This window comes from Panthera tigris, chromosome B4 (assembly GCF_018350195.1).
Source record: "Panthera tigris isolate Pti1 chromosome B4, P.tigris_Pti1_mat1.1, whole genome shotgun sequence".
In the NCBI taxonomy this organism is placed as follows: Eukaryota; Metazoa; Chordata; class Mammalia; order Carnivora; family Felidae; genus Panthera; species Panthera tigris.
The window spans coordinates 95055903-95080660 of record NC_056666.1 but is presented as its reverse complement, the minus strand read 5'-3'; the positions used below and the strand labels follow the sequence as shown (position 1 = coordinate 95080660).

The 24758-nt window shown below is 40.0% G+C and overlaps 1 protein-coding gene across 1 annotated transcript in view; it reads right to left on the bottom strand.

The window, feature by feature from the left end:
* LGR5 (leucine rich repeat containing G protein-coupled receptor 5) overlaps positions 1-24758 on the bottom strand; it is a 126878-nt gene that overhangs the window by 33975 nt on the left and 68145 nt on the right. The window contains exons 3-4 of the mRNA XM_007082268.3: positions 20032-20103; positions 9539-9610 (exon numbers count right to left, since the gene is read on the bottom strand). Coding sequence (XP_007082330.2) covers positions 9539-9610; positions 20032-20103 — 144 coding nt within the window. The remainder of the gene's footprint in view (positions 1-9538; positions 9611-20031; positions 20104-24758) is intronic.

Sequence of the window (24758 nt, the reverse complement as noted above, 5' to 3'; positions counted from 1 at the left end):
TTAGTTCATTTATAACATTTTAAGAAATGAAAGCATTTCCCATTATTATCTTACTTTGCTATGAAATGAGAATTATGGATTTCCAAGCTTATATAGAATACAATTTGACAAGGTCTCTAAAATATTTGTTACAGTGAAATTTACTGCCTGGAAATTTTATTGCACCAAAACCAGTGGATCACTGGAATTGAATTTGTCAGATCATTATAATAATACTATTGGGATACAATTTTATCTATATGAACTCTTATGGACTGAAGTAATGCTGATTTATATGAATTCTTCATAATAATGAGTCATTTTTATTGTTATTTATTGTTATTTAATATTGATGGAGTAACCACAATGTGGGATTCTACCTTTTAATGAAATTTCCCATTTATATCCTAGGAAGACATTAAGCGTATGAATTTATATAATGGGAATTTCTGCTTCTACCTTTCTGTTCTCCATCTTATTCATTGGTAAACTTAATGCAAACCAGGAAGAAAAATGATCTCTTTAAACTTCTGAAAAGGTAAAAAAGTTTTTTCATCTCTGCAGCTTGGGGAGAGATAAAACCGACAGGCTCACTGAAGAGCAATAATTTAGAGACTAGTCGGTTGGCTTGACTAACAGCTAGATGAAGTGCCTAACAGAACCAAACCTGTCTTTCTGGCATTATTGGAGAGTGCATGACTCCAGTGAGAAATATCTTAGAGTCAATTTACAGTATGTTGCTCCCTTTCTCAGAGGTCATTGCTGCTGTGAATTTTGTAACGAGGAGACGAGTAACACAAGCATTAACTTCTCCAGTTTCATTTTTCTCCATAGAAAACAAAGACTTTTTTTGGGGTGGGGGGGTCAAGGGCCCCATTAGTCTCTCGGGTACCATCAGGGTTTGAAATCTGGGGGTCCTTTTTGAATCTTCCATTGCCTTCCAGCCAATCATTCACCAAGTCCTCTCCATTTATCTTTATCTCCAAAACTCTCCACTTCCACTGTCTAGTTAAGTCTCTTATCTCTTAACACCTGCATTACTGCAACAGTCTCTGAGCTGGGCCTTTTGCCTTTGATCTCTTATCTCTTCAATTAATCCTGCAGGCTGCTGCCAGATTAATCTCCCTCAAACCATGCTCTATGTCATTCCCCTGTTAGGAATCCATGGTTCTGCCACATTACCGTCCCTTCAAACCCAAACTTCCCATCTGATATTCAAAGTTCACCATCCGCCTTCACTGGCCACGCTATTCTCCTATTTCTCTGTCCTAGTCAACTTGTCCCTATTTAGCTCCCTCCCACAGTACTTCTGAGCCTTGTATTCATAAGCATCCCCTACTTCCTGCCTATCCGAACCTCATCAACCCTCCAAGACTTAGCATTATGGTTCTTCCCCAAACCCTACACTTAAAAAAAGAAATTATTAAAATTTTTTTAACGTTAATTTTTGAGACAGAGAGAGACAGAGCATGAACAGGAGAGAGTCAGAGAGAGGGAGACACAGAATGTGAAACAGGCTCCGGGCTCTGAGCTGTCAGCACAGAGCCCGATACGGGGCTCAAACTCCCAGACTGTGAGATCATGACCTGAGGAAGTTGGCTGCCTAACCGACTGAGCCACCCAGGGGCCCTTAAAAAAAACATTATTAAAGTATAGTTGACAGACAGTGTTATTAGGTGTCGCTCAGTGCTCACCACGGTAAGGGTAGTCACCAACTGTCACCATACTACTGTCATTATGACATTACTGATTGCATTCCCTATACTGTACTTTTCATCTCTGTGACTTATTTATTTTATAACTGCAAGTTTGCCCCTCTTCGTCTCCTTCACCTACCTTGCTTATCCCCTCCCACCCCACTCCCACCTGCCCTCTGGCAACCACTGGTTTGCCTTGAGGCCTGGAATTCTTTAAGTGGAGAGTCCTCAGCTAAGACAATAGAAAGCTAAATCTTGTAGACAGATCAACTCCAAAATCCCTGAAGGAACCACTGGGGTCCAACTCTCAGTTTAGGAAGGGCAGATAGAAAAAACCAGGCACAGAGATAAGAGTTTGGAGCCAGAGATATCAGGGAATGTGGGCTACAGTCAAACTGGGAGAGATGAGCTGATCCCAAGCAGATGTTTAGGACATCACTTAGGGTTTGAGGCTTTAGTTCAGTTCAATAAATATTTCTGGAGTGTGCGTTTTTGCAGGTACTGTTCCTGGTGCTTGAGATCTAACAGTAAGTAAACCAGGCAGACATGAGCCTGTTTTCTAAGAGTGTTGATCCAACCTTTATGCAGCATGTTTCCTAAAGTGTAGTCAGACAACCAAATCATTACAGAGGTGTTAGGTGAAGGCAAATGAATGGTAGGAGGGTCTAACCTAAATTTCACTCTTTTTTGAGATCCAGATCTGGATTTCGGGCTGTCTTTGTGACATTTCTACTCTGTTGTTCCTCCACAAACACACACGTTCAAGACCAAACTCATTATCGTTCGCCTCCATTGTCCCCAAACATAGCTTTTTGCCGGTGTTTCCTGTTCTCAGTGATGGGCTTCCTTAAGCACATGGTTATAAACCAGAAATTTAGGAATCATCCTGACATCTCTTACTCCATCGTTCTTCATCGCCGGTTCCTTACCAAACACCGGTAATTTCATCTAAATAGTTCTCAAATCCATTTCCCCTTCACCATCTCCACTGCCCCCATCCTGACAAAGTTCTCCTTTCTCTCCTAGACTATTTCAGTAACACAGATCAAATCATGCCCTTCCCTGCCTTTTATCCTCCAGTGGATTCCCATTGACTTCACAATAAAGGCTAAAATCCTTGGCATGTCCCAAATGGCTTTCAAGGTGTCTGACCCCACCTGTCTCACTAAGCTCTTCTTGCACAAGAAGAGCTTAGTGACACAGGACTCTTCCTGCTTCAGCCACGAGGAGCTTGTTTCTGCTTCTTCATGTACTAGCTTCGCCTCCAGCCACCTCCACTACAAGGCAGTGCACAAGTAGTTCCCTCTGTCTGGAATGTTCTTCCCTCCTGTCATTGTCTGATCAACTTTCACCTTTGCAATAGGGACAAGATACTCTTTTCTCACCTATAGTTTCCTTATCAGGAAAGTGGAGGCAAATTCTACCTCACAGGTAATGAGGGAACAGACAACCAAAAGCATAGGGAAACACTAAAAAAAGCAGACTGGCCCACACATTAATAATATTGTTCTCTTCTCTTCTTCAACTTATTTATTTCTGTCCTGCAGAAATTTCTTCTTTTTGTAAATTTCTTTCTTTTTGTAAACCTTCACAACATAGGTCTAGAAGTAAGATGTGATTCTGTCAAGCTCCTTTCCCTCACATTAGTGCATCCTGCTGTGTGCCCATTCTCTGAAGTAGATTTTGGAGGGAGGGGAGAGAGCATGGTGGTAAAATGGGCAGATTCTGGTGCTAGGAAGACCAGAGTTCGTATCCCAGACTCACTTCTAGACTGACTCCATTTCAAGCCATATGACTTTGAGAAGGTCATTTAACATCTTTGAGCTTTCTGCTTCATCATCACTAAGAAAGGGGTAATCTCAGCTCCTACCTCATGTGACTCCTCCTTGTCTGAGGATGAGTGGAATGAAGAAGGTGCTTCATAAACAGCTGCTGCTGCTTTGATAACCATGTGGGTTTAAACACCCTGGGTGTTTCTGATTCTGTCCTGGCAGTGTTCCCATGCTTTATTGCTTCTCTCTTTTTTTTTTTTTTTTTTAAGTTTATTTATTTATTTTGAGAGGGAGAAGGGCAAAGAGAGAGGATGAGAGAGAGAATCCCAAGCAGGCTCCACACTGTCAGCACAGAGTCTGACTCAGGCCTCGAACTCACGAACCGTGAGATCATGACCTGAGCCGAAATTAAGAGTCAGATGCTTAACCGACTGAGCCACCCAGGCACCCCTCTTTATGTGCCTTTTTACAAACAGTATACCTTCCATTGGTGCCATTCCTTTAGCTTCTCTGAAGAGTTTAACCCACTTCCAAAGGTAACCTTCATTTCACATCACAAGACTGAGAAAAGTGGTATTCTACTTCTCATTTATAACATCTATGTTCTCTTTTAGTTATTTACCTATCTGATGTGACTGTCACATGTACGATTTTAATCAGAGCACTGGCAGATAGACTGATGTACGAATGGTTTGTACATGGGGTCTTGCATTACGTATTCACATTTTTTTCCCATACATGATTCTGAGGACTGCGCTCCAATTTGAGTTCTCTCTTGCTATAGACACTGTGTAGAAAGGGCTTTACCTTTGAAAATAGTTTTCTCCTGCTGTTTAATCGGGGAGGGAGACAAGGAAAACTTCTCATAACAATGCATTGGGTGCTGGTTTGCACGTGGTTCTATGAAATGACCTCCTAATGGTGCACTAGACAAAACCCTTGGCCTCTGGAACACCCGAAGTCCACCTCCATCCCAAGACATACCTGCTATGCTGGCACTTTGGTGAAAAAAAACCAAACTAAACCAAAATTTTATTTATTGAACATGCATTTTTATTGTGTAAGCTTGTAATTTCTCTTTCTGGAGACTATTTTAGTGGGAAGAATAATGTCACTAATACTAAAACCATTGTGTGTGTGTGTGTGTGTGTGTGTGTGTGTTTAACCTCTTTGATCTTTTAATCTTATTCTCTTGGTTAGCTCACTCTACTTTTTTTTGTCTGCTTAGACCTCCTTTTGTTACTTCCTTCCCATTCTTTATCCAAGGTCTGAAACTGAATAGGCTCCTGGATGTTCATGGGAGAAAACTGGGGCTGGTTCTAGGCTTGCCTTATTTTCTGCCCAGCACTATGAACCCTGCCTCTCCTCCTCATCTCTTTCTCTTACTCTCTTTGAGGACTATTATCAGCAAAACCTTACCACGAAGAGTCTGGGTGACATTATTAACATTTCACAGGGCTCAGGGGCAGAGGAGTTGGTAGCCCTGAAGCTGCTATCACAAGATGCACAGGCTGATCACGTTCCAGGCAAGAATTACATGTTCTTTTTAGGTTTTAAAACAATGTCTTACACCCCGAAGATGAACACCAATTGGTGTTCTAATTGGAGACTAGAGACAATACCAAAGATATGTCTGATTCTTTTATTTTCTATGTACCAACCCAATTTGTTTCTCTAGTGGGAACTTGAAATGAAAACCAACATGTATTAAATAATACTCTGGTTAACTGGGCAAAGATGAATATGTCATTCTCTTTGATCACCTTGAACTTCACTAATGACAGTGAGATGACTGAACGTCATTGATGACTATCAACAAATGAAGTAACGATTTTTTTTCCCCATAGATCGATTTCTTAGCTACAGATACAAAGGTATGAGGTCAGGGGAGGGTTAAGTTTTGAGTTTCCATCAAATCATTGTAATCTGAACCTAGTCCTCAAATGTCTATAATGCCAAAAGTTTCTTGGTGAAACACAACTCATTGTGAATTCTGATTACATTTCCTATTCCCTTCCAAAAAAACAGAAAGGAAATTAAGTTATATTTGATTACATTACAAAAAATCCAACTGGTGTCTGGGCAGTCATTACCATGTCAGAAGCAAACATACATATTGTACAGGGGCAGGCTCTGGGCTATTGGGCTCTGGCACATGGGCTTGACCTCTTATTCTTTAGACAAGCAATTTGTAAACATCAGGAGAGAGTTAAAAGAACACAAACGTACCTATGTGTTTTCATTATGAACAAGGCCAAATATCTTTTGTTTATGTAAAATAAATGAAAATTACATCTCTTGAAACGTGAGTACAATTTGTTGCTTCCTCACAGCAATGTGACCAATTTTAATGTATCAAGTTTCTCAAACTATATTCAATGAAGCCAAGCTATATGGTGGGGCAAAGTATACTGGATCTATTTCAGTACTTATCAGCCACTTGGTTGGTAGACCACTTGTCTGTGTCATAGCACAATAAAACACTTAATTTCTCAAATGTGTTGGCCATACAAATCCCCGGAGGATTTTGTTGAAATGAAGTTTTTGATTAAGTAAGTCAGAGATGAGGCCCAGCATTCTGTCCTCTATATCTGGGAGGTGTTGGTGCCGTGACAAACACATTCGGATAGTAGGGTGTGCTATCCACACAGCATGTGGCCTCCTGTCTTTATCTGCCCCAGATCGTCAGTAGACTTAATAGGCAGGTATGTATGAGCTGTTTCAATTAAACACAAACAATGCAATCCCAGACTTTTATTTCATATTCCGAGTACCTTTTTAGTTCACACTGGAATGCAAAGTATGGATTATGTGATTATTTCAGGTTTGAAAATAGCTCAGGGGAATATTTGCAGAACATCTGAAGAAGTGCTGCCTGACACGAGTTTTCCCAACGTTCAGTTAAGAAGCACTTAACGGTATAATGGAACCAGTTAGAAAACACTCAGAGAGTGCAGCCTTGGGCTTTGGGCCTGTCCAGATGATTCTTCTTTGCAGCCAGGGTTGAGAAATCCCCTTTGGAGATTACAAGGCCAGGCATGTAGGGGGGTGATGCACTCACAGCTCCTGTGGAGGTTGGAGTGCAGCTTAAAGAGCGAATGTGTAAGACAAGGAAAATAACAAAGTGAAGAGAAACAGTGAATTCCAGGGACAGAAAAAAAGAGGAAACATTAGAAAAAGGGCCGGGTGATAGTCTAAAAGTTGACTATAGTTCAAGAAAAGCCGAGTGACAGAGTGGAGGCCTCCCAGGTGTGGGGAGCATGGACGATGAGGCAGGTCTCATCCTCTTTGTTACTTGTACTGATACAGAAGTGGCCTGAAAGCATGGACAATGAATGGAGACAGGAAGAGGAATGCATGTTTGCATTCATGTAATACATTCATGTAATGCAATCATGTAATGATCACTAGTCTCAAAACTGATGCTTTCGGGGCGCCTGGGTGGCTCAGTTAAACTTCTGACTTTGGCTCAGGTCATGATCTCAGAGTTTGTGGGTTTGAGCCCCGTGTCAGGCTTTCTGCTGCGAGCACAGAGCCTGCTTCGGATCCTCTGTCCCCCTTTCTTTCTGCCCCTCCCCCACTTGCGTGCACGCACTGTCTCAAAAATAAATAAACATTTAAAAAACAAAACAAAACCTGATGGTTTCATTTTTGGAACCGCATGAAGGAAGCGGGAGAAGTACCATTAAACATCTCCAGTCTGGGACGACGGCAAAACTTTACAAGGGTTCACTGTGGCCCAAACCCACACACCCCATAGGGGCTCCTTCAGCTGGTACAATACAGTGTCTGTGCGGTTGGTGGTTAGAGTCTATGTTTATAACACTTTTTGTCCAATCTTAACTCTTGTATCAAAGCAGCACAAAAAACCATGAGAAAATGTGGCGCGGTAGCACACAGTGCCAACATTCAGCGCCTCACATGGGCCTGTCTGCGCTCCGGGCAAAGGGACCGCTGGACAAACATTACACAGTCAGCCGATAAAATTCAGCATGCACCGGGGGCCGAGTATCTATCTGGATGCGATAAACATCATACTAGAAAGTTAACCCTTGGCTTTTTCACAGGGAACACATACTTATAAGGTTTCAAACACAATTGTGTTTGTGAATCAGAAACCATAAGGCAAGAGACACCTGGTGAACAGTGAATCTCCAGACGGTAAGAAACCAAATCTGAACACCTTTATCAGGGAGGCACCGCCCAGTTCAAGTGAACAAAAGATTCATGGTTTTCTCTTTCTCAAAGAGTTCACTTTGCTGGGTGTTCTGTTTGTGATCTTCTTTCAGCTGATAGGGGCTTTTGGTTACCGACTCTTATCCTTCTATCTTCTGCCTGCCTCACAGCTGTTTAAAGTTCCTATTGGCTACTGCTATTATCTCGTTTTTCAGTGCGGCCACTAGACCCCGTGCCCTGATGCAGACAACCCAACTTGAGAGTGTTTTGCCTTCTGACTGCTTCTTTCCTTCAGGAAAATGCTTGTGCAACAAAGGAGGAGTGATACTGTGATGTCATTAAGGAGCCCCTGAAAATGCAACAGACCTATCGCCATGCCACAAAGGGGCCCTTGTGGGCTTGTTTATCTATAGGCTCGTGAAAACCTAGGAAGTCACTTTGTTTGACTGGACTACAAAGCTTAAAATGGTCTCAAGCACAGATTTGCTTTCATTAAAAGAACAACCACAACAAAAAAAGATCAAAGGAGGAAAGTATCATCTTCAATCTCATGTTTCTCCTCCTCTTGTATCACCTCAGTAAAAGGCATTAAACAAATGCTATGTAACTATTAACCGATGGATTCTTTAAGATACTTTTCAACTAGAGTCTGCAATATTTACGTGCTTTTTAAATGCATCTCCCTCATCATTCCAGACCAGAAACCAGTATTTTGTTTGACAGATGAGGACTTTCAGTGTAAGTAAGATAAAAGCACATATTACACATGCATATATTGGAAATCATGCGATATATTGCGAGCACTTACACATTCTCAGGAGATGAAGATTTACTGACCACCTACTCACGGCACAGTCTTGCCAAACAGTCACTGTAAACACTTGCTTACAACCCAAGCTCTAAAACGTCCAGCTGGTATGAAAGTTCTTTTTGTGGGAAATAACTAATTTTTACTTATTCAGAGATTCTAAGTCAATAAAGAGTGGAAACTCCTGATAGAAAACTTGTATACTCAGAATAAGGAAAAATAACCCCAGTGCTGTGTATGTTCATGTGTCTGTATGTGTCTGTGTGTCAGTGGGATTGTTTGTGAGTATGTTTGTATGTTTGGGTGTGGTGATGGGGAAGCTGTGCAGTGAGAATTTAAGATATACCATTAGATCTTAGCTCACTGATTTGAGGACCCCTGATGTATATACAGAACCTTAAAGATTAAGTCATTTTAAAAATTCATTTAAATTCAAGTTAGTTAACATAAGGTGTAGTCTTGGTTTCAGGAGTAGAACCCAGTGATTCATTGCTTACATATAACACCCAGTGCTCATCCTAACAACTGCCTTCCTTAATGCTCATCACCCATTTAGCCCCTCCTCCCTTCCAGCAACCCTCAGTTTGTTCTCTGTATTTAAGAGTCTCGTATGGCTTGCTTCTCTCTGTTTTCATCTTATTTTTCCTTCCCTTGACTTAGCAAAAGTTTCGTTACAAGTCAGCTCAGATCATCTAGAAATGGAATAAACTGAAGATGCCAATCTTATCTAGATTTTTCTAGACAAGAGGAGAAAGCATTATTTCTGATTTGAACTCAGGAACAAAATACTACAGGAGAATGCAGGACAAGATCCTGGATCCGCAAGATTCTGTCCTGTGATACCAGCATATATAAGAGGCTTTTCACTGCAGGTGCTATGATTGAGTGTCTGATCTGAAAACCTGAACTCCAACACTGGTCCCCCCCACCCCGTATTGTTTAGTGAAGATTCAAAGGGTTGTTGCCATAATGAAAAGTCTCATTCACTCACAACTTATTTAGCTAGGGTCCCCAACCAAGGAGTTGATGAAAATGGTCATTTGGACATTTCATTGCTCCTTCCCATATTGGTCCTGAGAACATTTTGCAATTTTAACTGTACTTACAGGGACTGAAGGCTTCGCAAATTCTGCAGTGCTCCCGCCGGTACCTGTCTTAGGTGATTATTCTGCAGCATGCTGCACGTGAAAAGAAATGAAGAAAAATGTTAAAGAAAGTTAACAGTAATCAATAATAACTGGCCACAGCACTGCCAGGCTCTGTTGTAAGTGTCAGGGAAACAGCAGAGCATCAGACAAAGCCTTGGCCCTTGGGGAGCTTGAATTCCTATGTGGAATGAAAGATAATTAAAAATTAATGGGTGAGTATATACCATCAGGCAAATGGTAGGTACTATGAATAAAAAACAAAATATGGATTTGGGATAGATGGATACAAGGGTTGAGATTTTTATTTTAAAGGTGGTCAGGGAAGATCTTCTTAGGAGTTGATACTTGAGAGGAGACCAGAATGGAGTCATGGAGCAAATCCTGTGAACATCTGGGAAGAGTTTCTGAGAAGAGGGAGGAGTAAGTGCAAAGGCCCTGAGGCCAGAGCTCGCTTGATTTTTCAAGGAGCAGCAAAGGATCACTTGCGAGGAGGAGCGAGTGAGAGCAAGAGGTTGGGAGAGACTGAAGCTGTCTCATGGAGGACTTGCAGGCCACAATGAGGCTTTATTTTAAGTGTGACAAGATACTCTTGTTGAATGGTTTATAGGGAAATGACATAATCTTATTTATGTTTTTCTTTTTTTAAAAAGTTGAGTACAGTTGATGTCCAATGTAACATTAGTTTCAACTATACAACTTACAGATTTGACAGGTTTATATATTATGTTATGTTTGCCACAAGTGTAGCAACCATCTATCCCCATACATTTCTATCACAAGATCACTGAATGTATTGTGCCTTATATTCCTGTGACTTATTCATCCCATAACTGGAAGACCTTATCTCCCACTTCCCTTCATTGATTTGGCTCACACCCCCATCCTTCTCCCCTCTGGCAACCATCAGTTTGTCTTCTGTATTTATAGGTCTGAATCTGTATTTTTTTTTTGTTTTTTTGTTGTTTATTCACTTTTTTGAGATTCCACTTATGAGTAGAATCATGGTATTTGTCTTTCCGAGTCTTATTTATTTCACTTAGATAATACTCTCTCAGTCTGTCCATATGGTCTCAAATGGCAGATCGCATCCTTTTCATGGCTGCATAATATTCACACACACACACACACACACACACACACACACACACGCACCCTTTATCCACTTCTCTATTAATGAATACTTAGGTTGCTCCCATAATTTGGCTATTGTATCTAATGCTGCAATAAACACAGGGGTGCGTGTATCTTTTTGAATTAGTGTTTTTGTTATCTTTGGGTAAATACCCGTAATGAAATTATTGGATCACATGGTAGTTCTATTTTTAATTTTCTGAGGAACCTCCATACTGTTTTCCATGGTGGCTATACTGTTGACATTCCCACCAACAGTGCAAGAGGGTTCCTTTTTCTCCATATCCTCACCAACACTTGTTTTATTTATGTTTTTAAAGGACCACTCTGAGGACTGTATAAATTAGACAAAATGGAAATATGGATACAGCAGGAAGCTATTCAAGATCTTCTTTCTTGTGTAGCCATATTTTAATGTAAATTAAATTCTTTTTGTGAAGTATTGAGCTTTTGCTTGCCTGGGTTCAACTGTTCTTTTCAGAGCATGACTACAGAACAGAAGCAGCTGGCAACAAAGAAATAAATATCTATCATTGTTAGTAGGGAAATAGCATGGAAAAAAATTCCCATTAGATTCCTCATATTTTGCTATTTTATTCATAAATATTTAGGGGCACCTGGGTGGCTCAGTTGGTTAAGCGGCCGACTTCGGCTCAGGTCACGATCTCGCAGTCCGTGAGTTCGAGCCCCGCGTCGGGCTCTGTGCTGACAGCTTAGAGCCTGGAGCCTGTTTCAGATTCTGTGTCTCCCTCTCTCTCTGCCCCTCCCCTGTTCGTGCTCTGTCTCTCTCTGTCTCAAAAATAAATAAACGTTAAAAAAAAAATTAAAAAAAAAATATTTATAAGGCAATAATTTTGCATCCGTTCTCCCAGTATTTCGTGGTCTACGTAAGCCAAAGGCAGAAGACCATTTTAAGAAAGCAGCCATTTTACAGAAAAGCCTCTACTTATTAGGTCACAAACCTATATCTGGATCTCTGAAACAGTTTGTCTGGTTCCTTCACCTCTGCAATGGAAGTTTCTTTCCATTAGATGACTGGCTGGGGACCCAACCCCAGGTGTGTCTAACTCCAGACTTGATGCACTTTCTACGACACCTTGCAGCATTACCTTGAGACGTATTTGGTGAATGTGCAAATTCTCAGGTTGTACGGTATATGGCATGATTAAGGTATGGGTAAGAGTATGGGTTCTCCAATCTGTCTACCCCGTCCCTGCCCCTAGCAGTGTGGCCTCAGGGAAATCGTCCAAGTTCTCAACTTCTCGGTGACCAGTGATAATGCCCACCCACAGGGCTTACTGTTATGATCTGATGGGTGAAGGTACACAGACCAATACCTGCTGCGTGGTAAGCGTTCAATGAAGGCTGACCCTTTTTGTGTGAATTAATAGACTCCTTCTCAAAGCTAACAATATAATGGGATTGTACTGGATGTGACATTTTAATTAACCAGAAAGTAAAATGGGGAAAAAAAAAATCTGTGCCAGTGGTTCTCAGACTTCAGGGTTCATCAGTATCCATTGGAAGGCTTGTTAAAGCACAGCCTGCTGGGCCCCACCCTCAAAGTTTCTGGTTCCGTAGGTCTGGGTAGGAGCCTGAGAACCTGTGTTTCTAGCAAACTTCCAGGTGATACTGGTGCTGCACAGTAAGGCAGCACACACTCACGCACACGCCTGTGCTATCTTAAATTGCTTCCACTGGAGTATTTTCACAACTTGAGGCTGCAATGAGCTTGGAGAGAAGTGTTAAGTTAAAAAAAATTTTTTTTAATGTTTACTTATTTCTGAAAGAGAGACACAGACAGAGTGCTAGCAGCAAAGGGGCAGAGAGAGACGGAGACACAGAATCTGAAGCAGGCTCCAGGCTCTGAGCTGTCAGCACAGAGCCCGACACGAGGCTCGAACCCACCAGCTGTGAGATCATGACCTGAGCTGAAGTCAGACACCCACTGACTGAGCCACCCAGGCACCCTTGATAAGGCCTATGTTTTAAGTCTCTGAGAGCAAACCATTTACTCTCCCTGACCATTTGTCATTTACATGTATAATGAGAATAGAATAATATCATCTGGTAGATAAGGTGTTTGAGGATTAAAAATATGAAAGTATTTGTAATACTTTCATATATACAAATATGAGTGTGTATACAAATAAGACACGAAAATACTTTAGAGGTCATAAAACTTACACTTTTCTTATCATGGCTGAGATTCTGTTTACTAAGGAATATAATTATGTCACTTGTATCCTAATAGTTTTACTGAAGTAATTTCATTATTAAACTTGAACTCAACTAACATTTCATAAATCAAGAGTGTCAAATGTATTGGTTCCTTTTTTTTTAAGTTTATTTATTTATTTTGAGAGAGAGAGAGAGCGAGAGAGAGGGCTCAACCAGGGAAGGGGCAGAGAGAGAGAGAAGGAGAGAATTAATTCCAAGCAGGCTGACAGTGCAGAGCCCAAAGTGGTGCTTGATCTCATGGTTCATCAGATCATGACCGGAGCGGAAATCAAGAGTCAGACACTCAACGAACTGAGCCACCCAGATGCCCCATTGTTCCTTATGAGAAAAGTCAAGTTTTAGGAAGATCTCACATTTCACTTATCTGTTAAGGAATTGGTAAAATTATAGCTTGAATTCCATATTTTACATAATTTACTTGAGTATTAAAATTTTACATTTCTATATTATTTATACTTTTCCAAGTAGTTTTAATATATTATAAAATTTTACCTTCACAGAAATGTTTTCTAAGTCACTCACTAATTGAGTGATAAATGTGAATGTTGGTAAGATTCAGATAATAGACTTCATTGATGTCTAAACTTTGTAGGTGATATATTACTCTATAAAGTATTGAATAGTCCTTCTATGCTTTCTAACCAAAGAGTGAAACTATTAAAATGGGGTCTTCCTAAAACAACTGGAAAATTGGAGTAGAGGATAAGAGATACTCAGATGGTTTTCCTCCATTAAACAGTGGCAAACTTTCTCCAAAGTTTTATATATCCGGTTTCAGAAAACAGAACTTATATGAACTTTGCTAATGATAATTTTTAAAGCTACTCCTGAACTACCTCCCAGCAATTTAATTTTTGAACTACTTCTACAAGTAAAATACCAAAAAATATAATTTAGAAATCACTTAAGTCCTGATCTCTCCCTAAACTAAAGAACTTCTGTTTAATTACTTTTTTTTTTAACATTTTTATTTATTTTTGAGACAGAGAGAGACAGAGCATGAACGGGGGGAGGGCCGAAGAGAGAGGGAGACAAAGAATCTGCAACAGGCTCCAGGCTCTGAGCTGTCAGCACAGAGCCTGATGCGGGGCTCGAACTCACGGACCGTGAGATCGTGACCCGAGCGAAGTCGGACGCTCAACCGACTGAGCCACCCAGGCGCCCCTGTTTAACTACTTTTAAATGACAAAACAAGCACAAGTTATCTCCACAAGTCTCCAGTAAGTTAATTAGAAAATTCTGTTTTTGTTTAAGATATCCTAGTGGGAGACAAAACAATGAAAGGGTTTACAGCACTTTGGAGTGCAATTAAAACAGAAAGCATTCACAACATAGCTGCTGATTTCTTTTGCAAATACTCCTTTATTCTGTGCATCCAATAGAAGCAGAAAGCACCATGAACTGAATATGGGTTTAGGCACTTTTGGCTTCATTTTTATCATTCACATATGGGTGAGAAAAGAAAATTTTCCACTTTCTCTAGAGACAAAGAATGGCTGCATATTTCTTTTAATTAATTTTTTTAATGTTTATTTATTCTTGAGAGAGATCAAGAGAGAGAGAGAGAGAGAGCACGCGCGAGCACAAGTGAGGGAGGGGCAAAGAGAAGGAGATGCAGAATCAGGCTCCAGGCTCTGAGCTGTCGGGACAGAACCCTAGGCAGGGCTTGAACTCACCAGCCACGGGATAAAGACCTGAGCTGAAGTCTGACGCTTAACTGACTGAGCCACCCAGGTGCCCCAGTATTTTCTTAATTTCTTTCCCTGATTTTAAAATATTACAAGTTTGAAAATGTGGGGCTCGAACTCATAAACTGTGAGATCATGACCTGAGCCCAAGTCGGAGGCTTTATCAACTGAGCCACCCAGGCGCACCACTATCTTCATTTTCTTAATGGATTGGCTTACTATTATCTTTCTCTTTTTTTTAATCAAATGCCCTCCTTACCCTCTCTATGCTGATCAGGGACCCAGATGAACATAACTTTTACACTACCTTTCTTACCATGCTATACAATAATCAGTTATCTCTTTCTTTCAGTGACTTTTGGGTTTTATAAAACATTTGGAAGAGTTGCCATGAAGAAAGAAGCAGGCTTATTCAGCATTTTACCCCTAGCACTGTGGTCTCAACACGACCCGACTCAATTCTCCCTTTAATACTAAATATTTATAATGCCCCATCTATTATATTTAGATAAAATTCATAAAAATATAGCCTATTTACACACATCACTTCATAGAAAAAAACCAATAGAATGTACTGCCCTAACTATATTATAAAGGAGAAATTAAAAAAATTTATAATAAAGTGATACATGTATCATTATATAAATGATACTCAGATAGCAGACATCTTTATGAACGAGTCAGATGTTAGGCTCTTTTTTTTAAAATACAAACTTAAAAAAATTTTTTTTAAAACTTACATCCAAGTTAGTTAGCATATAGTGCAATAATGATTTCAGTAGAATCCGGTGGTTCACGCCCTACATATAACACCCAGTGCTCATCTCAAGTGTCTTTCTTAGTGTCCCTTGCCCATTTAGCCCATCCCCCTGCCACCTACAACCCCTCCAGTAACCTTCAGTTTGTTCTCTATATTTAAGAGTCTCTTATGTTTTGTCCCCCTCCCTGTTTTTATATTATTTTTGCTTCCCTTCCCTTATGTTCATCTGTTTTGTATCTTAAATTCCACATATGAGTGAAGCCATATGATATTTGTCTTTCTCTGACTAATTTCGCTTAGCACAATACTCTCCAGTTCTATCCATGTTGTTGCAAATGGCAAGATTTCATTCTTTTTGATTGTCGAGTAATACTCCATTGTATATACGTACCACATTTTTTTTTATCCATTCATCCATCAATGGACATTTGGGCTCTTTCCATACTTTGGCTATTGTCGATAGTGCTGCTATAAACATTGGGGTGTATGTGCCCCTTCGAAACAGCACACCTGTATCCTGTGGATAAATATCTAGTAGTGAAATTGCTGGGTCGTAGGCTAGTTCTATTTTTAATTTTTTGAGGAATCTCCATACTGTTTTCCAGAGTGGCTGCACCAGTTTGCATTCCCACCAGCAGTGCAAGAGGGTTCTCCGCATTCTTGCCAACATCTGTTGTTGCCTCAGTTGTTAATTTTAGCCATTCTGACTAGTATGAGGTGGTATCTCATTGTGGTTTTGATTTGTATTTCCCTGATGATGACTGATGTTGAGCATTTTTTCATGTGTCAGTTGGCCATCTGGATGTCTTCTTTGGAGACGTGTCTATTCATGTCTTTTGCCCATTTCTTCACTGGATTATTATTATTATTATTATTTTGGGTATTGAGTTTGGTAAGTTCTTTATAGATTTTGGATACTAACCCTTTATCTGCTATGTCAGTTGCAAATATCTTCTCCCATTCTGTTGGTTGCCTTTTAGTTTTACTGATTTTTTCCTTCATGTTTGCTCTATTTTTAATGAATAAGGTTGGGTGTGAGAGAAACAACATGACCAGAAGCTGTTTTGTACAAGAACCATGAAGTGAGATTAGAGTTCTACATGGATACTAGAATAAGAACTAGAATTCTTAAGATACATAACAGACTATGCTTATATGGGAAAGAAGGAAACAACCTTTATTAAAATAAGGATAACATGCTAAGATAAATGATAGATGTTGTAGGGGAGAAAATTAGGAAGTGTTACACTCTCACAAATGAGCATGACATTTTCAGAAATGCCTGTTCCTTGTAGAGGAGAATAGTGTAAAAATAATTCTCTTTTAGGACAAGATAAGGTTGAAATATCACAAAGCACATTTATCCTATCTCAAAGCTCCATCACATGCTGAGGCAAGCCTTCATTCTCCAGTACTGGAGAGCCTAATGGCAACAGAGAATTGAGGCCAAATTGGAAAAAAAAAAAATCACAGTATTGCCTTCATAGAAGTCGGGTAGCAGACCCTGCTGGATAATGGAAGAGCAAGATTAGAAAAGCAACAGGCCACCCAAATAAATATATATATTACACAATTGTCATAACAGATTTTTATGACTGTTCTCCAAAAAATTTTAAGGCTATAATACAAAATCTTTACAAAGCAAACTTTGTTAATGAAATTCAACGGAACCTTATGTTTCATATTTCTCTGCTAATTTAATGGCAATTATTATTAAAAAATTTTTTTTATGTTTTTTATTCTATTTTTGAGAGAGAGAGACAGAGAGAGAGAGAGAGAGAGAGAGAGCGAGCAAGCAGGGGAGGGGCAGAGAGAGAGGGAGACACAGAATCCGAAGCAGGCTCCAAGCTCTGAGCTGTCGGCACAGAGCCTGACGTGGGGCCCAAACCCATGGACTGTGAGATCATGATCTGAGCCGAAGTCGGACACTTAACCGACTGAGCCACCCAGGCGCCTCAAATGGCAATTATTTTTAAGAAGAAGTTTTATACCTCCACGGTTATATATTTTTAATTTATTTTGTGGCTGTTGAGGTAATTCTTCTACTGCACTAATACTGTTTTCAACTAAATCATACAATACCTGGAATAGACAGGATGCATACACTGAATTATTCAGTGATTTTACGAGAATACATTTATTCCATTTAATTTTTCCTGTACAAATTATTAGGCCTATGCAGAACTTCTTATAAAACCTTTTAGTGTTATTATGCATGAATATATTATTGACTCAAATTTGGTCAGTATGCACTGGGCTGAGTAGCACATCACAGGACAGTTTGCTACATGCCAATCATCCAGAAAACCAAAGATGTTGGTTTTCCAACACTCTGGGGCAAGCAGAGTGGCCACAGTTGAGAACCATTGTTCTACTACTGAATGAAATACTTTCAAAACATTTAATGATTGAATTTGCTCATTGAATATTAGTCTTTAAGTCAGCAAAGCAAAAGGAAGAGCAAATATAATTCTGGGCAGAAGTCTTGCTCCTCTAAATTTCTCTTCACGGGGGCAGTGATCTAGCTACACTGCCAAGTCTGAAAATGCCATTCCCATGCTTATAACTTTTCCTTGGCTTCTCATCATGCCTAGATCATAACAATGCTCATGCATTTTTGACATGACATACAGGATCCCTGGGACCGGGACCCTTTCTATCTCTCCACACTCTTCTGCAGATACTTTTCATCTTTCCCCAAATGCCTGAGTACCAATCTTCTTAGAGATGCCTGTTCATCCCAGGTACTTCCTGCCTCCGTGTCTCTGCATTTATCCCCTCAGTTGATCACGTTATGGTTGTTTCGCAGGTGTGCTAAGATTCAGCTCCTGGATCATCTGTTTGGAAAAACATTTCTTGCAGGAAGCCAAATCTGAACCATCAGACTGGACTAAATGGTTTCCAATTTCTGGATGCAGTGTCCTGCACAGGTCGCTAGACACATTTTTCAGATGAATCAGAGGAGACCTGTTTGTTTGGCTTTGTCCCACTATCTTGATCCCACAACCTATCACTACATTATAAACTCTTCAAAGGCAAGGGCCATACTTATTGATCTTTGTATTTTTAGCAATAATTTGTTCAATGACACACACACACACACATATACACATGCATACACATGCTCTCTCTCTCTCGCTCAGTACTTCCAAAATACATTTTGTTAAGTGAGTTAAAATAATGGATTCTAGTATAATTTATTTAACATGTATCCAAAATACTTTGTGGTACATAACTCAAAACATCGAAAACACATCATCTAAGTTGTCTTATCTAAACTTGATTTATTTATGATGCATTTTGAATGGTTCCAAATATTCTGATGAGTTCATAGAGACATAGGTACATTAAAGAGTTGGTGCTACAGCTCAGAATTTTAGCACACACAATGAATGAACACATTAGGGTTTGGCTGTATGGCAACTTAAAAATATTTCTGCCTAGGGGCACTTGGGTGGCTCAGTCGGTTAAGCATCCGACTTTGGGTCAGGTCAGGTTCTCATGGTTCGTGGGTTGAGCCCCGTGTCAGGCTCTGTTCTGACAGCTCGGAGCCTGGAGTCTGCTTCAGATTCTGTCTCCCTCTGTCTCTCTGCCCCTCCCCCACTCAAGCTCTTTCTCTTTCAAAAAAACAAATAAACATTAAAAAAATTTCTACCTAACAGCAAAAACAAGTTAAGCGTAGGGGGACTGAACTCAACCACCTAAGCAGACCAAACGATGGTTCTGCTGTTACGTTTAATTTTTAACAAAATAGTAAATTTAAATAAAGCTGATTTTCTAAAAGCCTACGGATCCCTCAGGTCAATGAAATGCAATTTCCATTAAGGAGAAATGTATCAAATGCCTTCTTCGAGTTTAAAACTTTCATCTCAAAGAAAGGAAATAAAATCAGGATAGTCTCTGAGATAAAATTTTCCTGGTATGACTTTCAACTTACATTACCTATTTTCTCTACCTAGGTGACCTTTTTTTTTCCTACACAGAAGAAATGAAAGAAAATTAAGCAATGGGTACTAGAAGAAGGAGGCACTCAATAATAATGAGTTTTCTGATGAACAAACTGGGAAATTGCACATTACATACTAAGAAAACCACTTTTACAAGTCTTAGTGAATTAGCATTTCTCAATTAAATAACTACTCAGTATATCTATTAGGCACTAGGCTTTTCCACGTCTATTCACAAGTGGAACATAAACTTGGTAGTTTTTTAGCTGATCCTTATTCAGTGCATTGTAAGGAGACAAGCTTCACAAATGGTTTGAGGCTGTGATCTCATTATGTAAGCATCGTAAGGGTTTATTCACCTGGTGATCAAGACGATTCAAGAGACTGTCCCCAACTTCATTACACAAAAGGAAAGGGAAATACTCTTTTAAAAGTTTGAGTTGATAAGTTGCTTCCTTAGAGGCAATTTTAGAGTTTAAAGTAGAACAGGAGAGATGAACTTTTTTTTCACACACAAATCCAGCCTGGTATCATACTGTCCTATGGTACCAATGAAGGTAGACTTTAATTGAATTATCCCGTGGTTCTAAACAGCTTGTTAGAGGGATTCAGTCTTTACAAGTTAATTAGCATCCACTTGACACTAAAATCAGAAATATAGCAAATAACAGCCTGTTTACTTACAGAACTTTAAGACTATAAAGGCCAGCGAATGCTCCCTTGGGAATGTGCGTCAAAGCGTTTCCAGAAAGACGTCTGTGGGTTTCAAGGGAGAAGAGAGACAGTAAGCATAGTGCTCTTCATGAATTCATTTAGTTGTTAAGAAATGCAATAGAATTTTGTTCAAACCACAAGTACCGAAAAACAACTGTAAAGAACCTTGGCTTGTTATATTTTGCGAAAAGTTTCTGTAAATTTCTAATCAAAAAAGCTGACAAAAGAAGTGTCTACGAAGAAATATGATAAATTACCTATTTTACAATAAATCATTTAACAGCTTGGACTATATATGTAACTCTCCCCTTTAAAAATTTTTACACAAAAACTAGCACCATATGGTAATCTTCAAAAATTGTACTATCAAAATGTGATTGTCCCATGCTTTTTGTAATTCTTTATAAGCCTAAGTAAATCAGATAATATAACATAACAGTATTTCTGTTGCAATCATCCCACAAAATACCCAATTTTCTTACTACATTTGGCAAATAAGAATGCAGACTATCACGATCAGTTTTTTCCAAACTCTCTAAAAAGGGTAGAGTAGGGGCACTTGGGTCGCTCTGTTGGGCACTTGGGTCGCTCTGTTGGTTAAGCATCCGACTCTTGACTTCAGTTCAGGTCATGATCTCATGGTTTGGTTTGTGAGTGCAAGCCCCACATCGGGCTCTGTGCTGGCAGTATACAGCTTGCTTGGGATTCTTTGTCTCTCCTCCTCACTCTCTGCCCCTCCCCCACTAGCGGTGCACCCACCCCCCACACTCTCTCTCTCAAAATAAGTAAATAAAAACTTAAAAAAAAAGAAAAGGGTAGAGTAGCTTAATTAATGATTTAATTGAGCAATACCTTAAAAATTAAAAACAATAAAGAGTGTTTAGTATGAAAGACATGAATATGGTTTATTTAATGGAAAGTTTTGACATCATTAACTGGTAAAATTTAAAAAGTTTAGTTTATAATATTTTTCTAAGTGGGAAACAGTCAAGGTGAGAGCATATGTAAAAAGATCAACAAGGTATGGTACCTAAAGCATTTGGTTAGTACTTTTTTGGCAGTCACATCAAAGCCATAGCCTCAGGAGTTAGATGGTTCCAGAAAATGGAAAATCCAAGAAGAACACAGTGACTCAGAAGAGCACAGAACCTTTTAAGGAGCTGATCACATTGTTGAATGGTGGGTAAAATTGGGAATCACGACACCCCCATGTTTTCTCGATGGAGATGGAAGTTGGGGGATAAGGGTAGAGCGACCCATTTGATTAGTGCTTATTCCTGAAGGGCTTAACAGCTTCAAATTTATATTTTGGTATTATCTCCACATGAGAGAGGATTCATTTCTACTGAGTTCCACTGACCAGACCGAAATAAGCCAGCACGCAACTTCACATCAGTGTCCCATTGCTGGTCCATATCATCGAGAATAAACTGTGAGTATTGAAATAAATATTAGCTCATAAACAGAACATCTGAATGGCATTTTTGGTATGTTTATTAAACAGCATCATTTGCACAATTCAAATTGAATTGGCTTAAAATGAAAATATATCACACTTTTTATAATCTTACTTTTATTTATTAAAAAAAAAATTAGGGGCGCCTGGGTGGCTCAGTTGGTTAAGTGTCTGGCTTCAGCTCAGGTCATGATCTCACGGTCCGTGAGTTCAAGTCCCGCTGTCAGCTGTGCTGACAGCTCAGAGCCTGGAGCCTGCCTTGGATTCTGTGTCTCTCTCTCTCTCTCTCTCTCTGTCCCTCCCTTGCTCATGCTCTGTCTCTCTCTGTCTCAAAAATAAATAAAAACATTAAAAAAAATTAAATACATAAGAGAGACTTGGACCTTCCAAGAAGCTCTGCCTGTTTTGGGTCTGCAGCACTAACTTGCCGTGAGCTGTTAAAGAAGGTTTTTAGTTTCATTTTCTCACTAATTACATGAAATATTAAGATAAGGTAGCTACTCAGATCCCGTCTAGCACCCACACTCTATGGTTTCTCTGTCTCGTTTTGTGTTTATTTGTATGTGTGTGCCTATTTTCCTTCCTTAAATATAACTTTGTTAAGATTCAGATAGCTCCTCCTGTCTTCCTCATGGTGCCTAAAGAAACTTTCTCAAACTGTAAATAAGTTTACTGGTTCGGAATAGAAGTAAGAAAAAAGAGTAGAAAAACAACAGACTGCATTTTCCACTCTAGTAAAAAGGTATCATTTTATGAAAGCTTTGTTTCAAAATATGTTTGTGAAACTGGATTGAGGGGGAAGAAATTGATTGCTTCCTGTATATGGTCAGAAAAGTTTGAAGGCCACTAGTCTAGAGCATAGTAAGGCATTCAATAAATGTATGTCAATAACATGTAATTCAGCTAATATTTAACCAGGGTGGTTTCAGAGGTGTTTTGTTTATTTCCTATGAAGTTGTCTTACTACAAAACCCTCTTCAGACTTTCACACTGGCCTTCCGTCTAGTCTCCCACATTGAATCCCTCCCTACTCTCACTCATTCTGTATCCACTGATGGTCTTTGGAAAGCCAGCTCTGATTATATCCCTGCCCTATTCAAAACCCTTCACCAGTTCCTGTGCCAAATGAAAAGAAATGCAAAGTCCCCAGCTTCCTCTCCATACTTCCTTGATCTGTGCTCTACGCTCTAGCTAAACCAAACTATCAGGCTTGCTTTTCTTAGACATGCCCTCCACTGTCTCCCTCCCAGCCCTTTCCCCTATCTAAAATATCCTCCCTATTCTCTCTTCCTGTCTCTCAAAGTAATTTTATTTCTGAGCTTTCCAAATTGATGGGGAATCTCTCTATTTTGAACCACTTTGGTAGCACTTTGTGCCTCTCTTATGGGTTTGCTGGTTCTCTTGTGTTACAGTGTGCACCTGTCTTGTCACACACATAATAACATAATACTGGGAACCCCCTGAAAGTAGGAATTCTCTTTGTATCCACTGTAGTGCCTTGCATAGTGTCTGAAACAGAATAGGATGCCCCAGTAGTGTCCAACTAACCATTCAAGTAGAGACTATTAACTATCTCCAGTATCTATTGTTCCCTCCATCTAGAATCATTCCCTCTACCCAGAGTTTTAGCAGAGTGTATGGTCACTCAGCCAGAGACTACACTTCCCAACCTTCCTTGCATCTAAACATGGTAATTAATGCAACCAAGTTTGGCTATGATCAAAAGTGATGTGTGAAAACTACTGTGTCACCTCCTTGAAAGGAGTTTGCTTCTCCCCAATTTTGTTGATTACAGGATATTCCTGCAGAAGTGGTACTGGCGAGACAGCATTAATGATTCTGGTGTGGAAAGCACTCCAAAGAAGGCAAAACAAGAACAGCAAAAGAGACAGAAGGAATCTGAGCCCCTGGATGACTTTATGGAGTGGAGCTGTCCCTTAGCCCTGAAGTCTACTTTGGATGATTAACGCAATCGGTATGGTCCCTTGTTGTCCTCTGCAAACAAGTCCATGACTGAAGGATCATTTAGCTGGCAAGGCTTGTAAACCTCTGCTGTCTAGAGACCTCGTCTAGATGCTGGTCTTGAGGAACCACATTTGCAAAGCTGCTCCAAACTTTAGCATTCACTCTTCTTGCTTCATTTCCCTTTTGTCCTTGTATCATTAGCTTGCAGCTGGCACACCTGAACTATCACAGCCACTGCGTGTTGCTGTGTTTCTAACAGTCACGCTAAAGTGGGAAGGCATTTACTTTATCATTCCTTCAAGCAATCTTTTCAGATCCAGTAAGTAGAGAGGGCCTGCTCTGTGTTGGCGCTGCTGTAGGCACAGAGATGCAGCACTGACCACTAGATGGGGAAAGCCCCTCACCTCATGCAACTTGCTTTCTTCTTCTTCTTCTTTTTTAAAATTTAAATCCAAGTTAGTTAACATAAAGTGTAATAATAATTTCAGGAATAAATTTAGTGATTCATCACTTACATATAACACCCAGGGCTCATCCTAACAAGTGCCCTCCTTAATAACTCTCACCCCTTTAGCCCATTGCCCCACCCAAGACCCCGCCAGCAACGCTCCGTTTGTTCTCTGTATTTAAGAGTCTCTTATGGGGCAGCTGGGTGGCTCAGTTGGTTAAGCATCCGACTTTGGCTCAGATCATGATCTCACAGTCCATGGGTTTGAGCCCCAGATCAGCCTCTGTACTGACAGTTCAGAGCCTGGAGCCTGTTTCGGATTCCATGTCTCCCTCTGTCTCTGTCCCTCCCCCCTAGCACTCTGTCTCTCTTTCTCTCTCTCTCTCAAAAATAAAGATTAAAAAAATTAAAAGAAAAAAAAGAGTCTTTTATGGTTTGCCTCCCTCTCTGCTTTTATATATGCAGCTTACTTTCTAATGTGGAGAGAGCCATTATTATTATTTTTTTTTAACAGTTATTTATTTTTGAGACAGAGAGAGACAGAGCATGAACGGGGGAGGGTCAGAGAGAGGGAGACACAGAATCCGAAACAGGCTCCAGGCTCTGAGCTGTCAGCACAGAGCCCGACGCGGGGCTCGACCTCACGGACCGTGAGATCATGACCTGAGACGAAGTCGGCGCTCAACCAACCGACTGAGCCACCCAGGCGCCCTGGAGAGAGCCATTATTAACAAATGAAAAAGGAATACTACCACACAAAACATACCCTGAGAAGAAAATCAAGGTCAACAGGATAGAGAGCAATGTGGAGGGTGAAGGGCTATTATC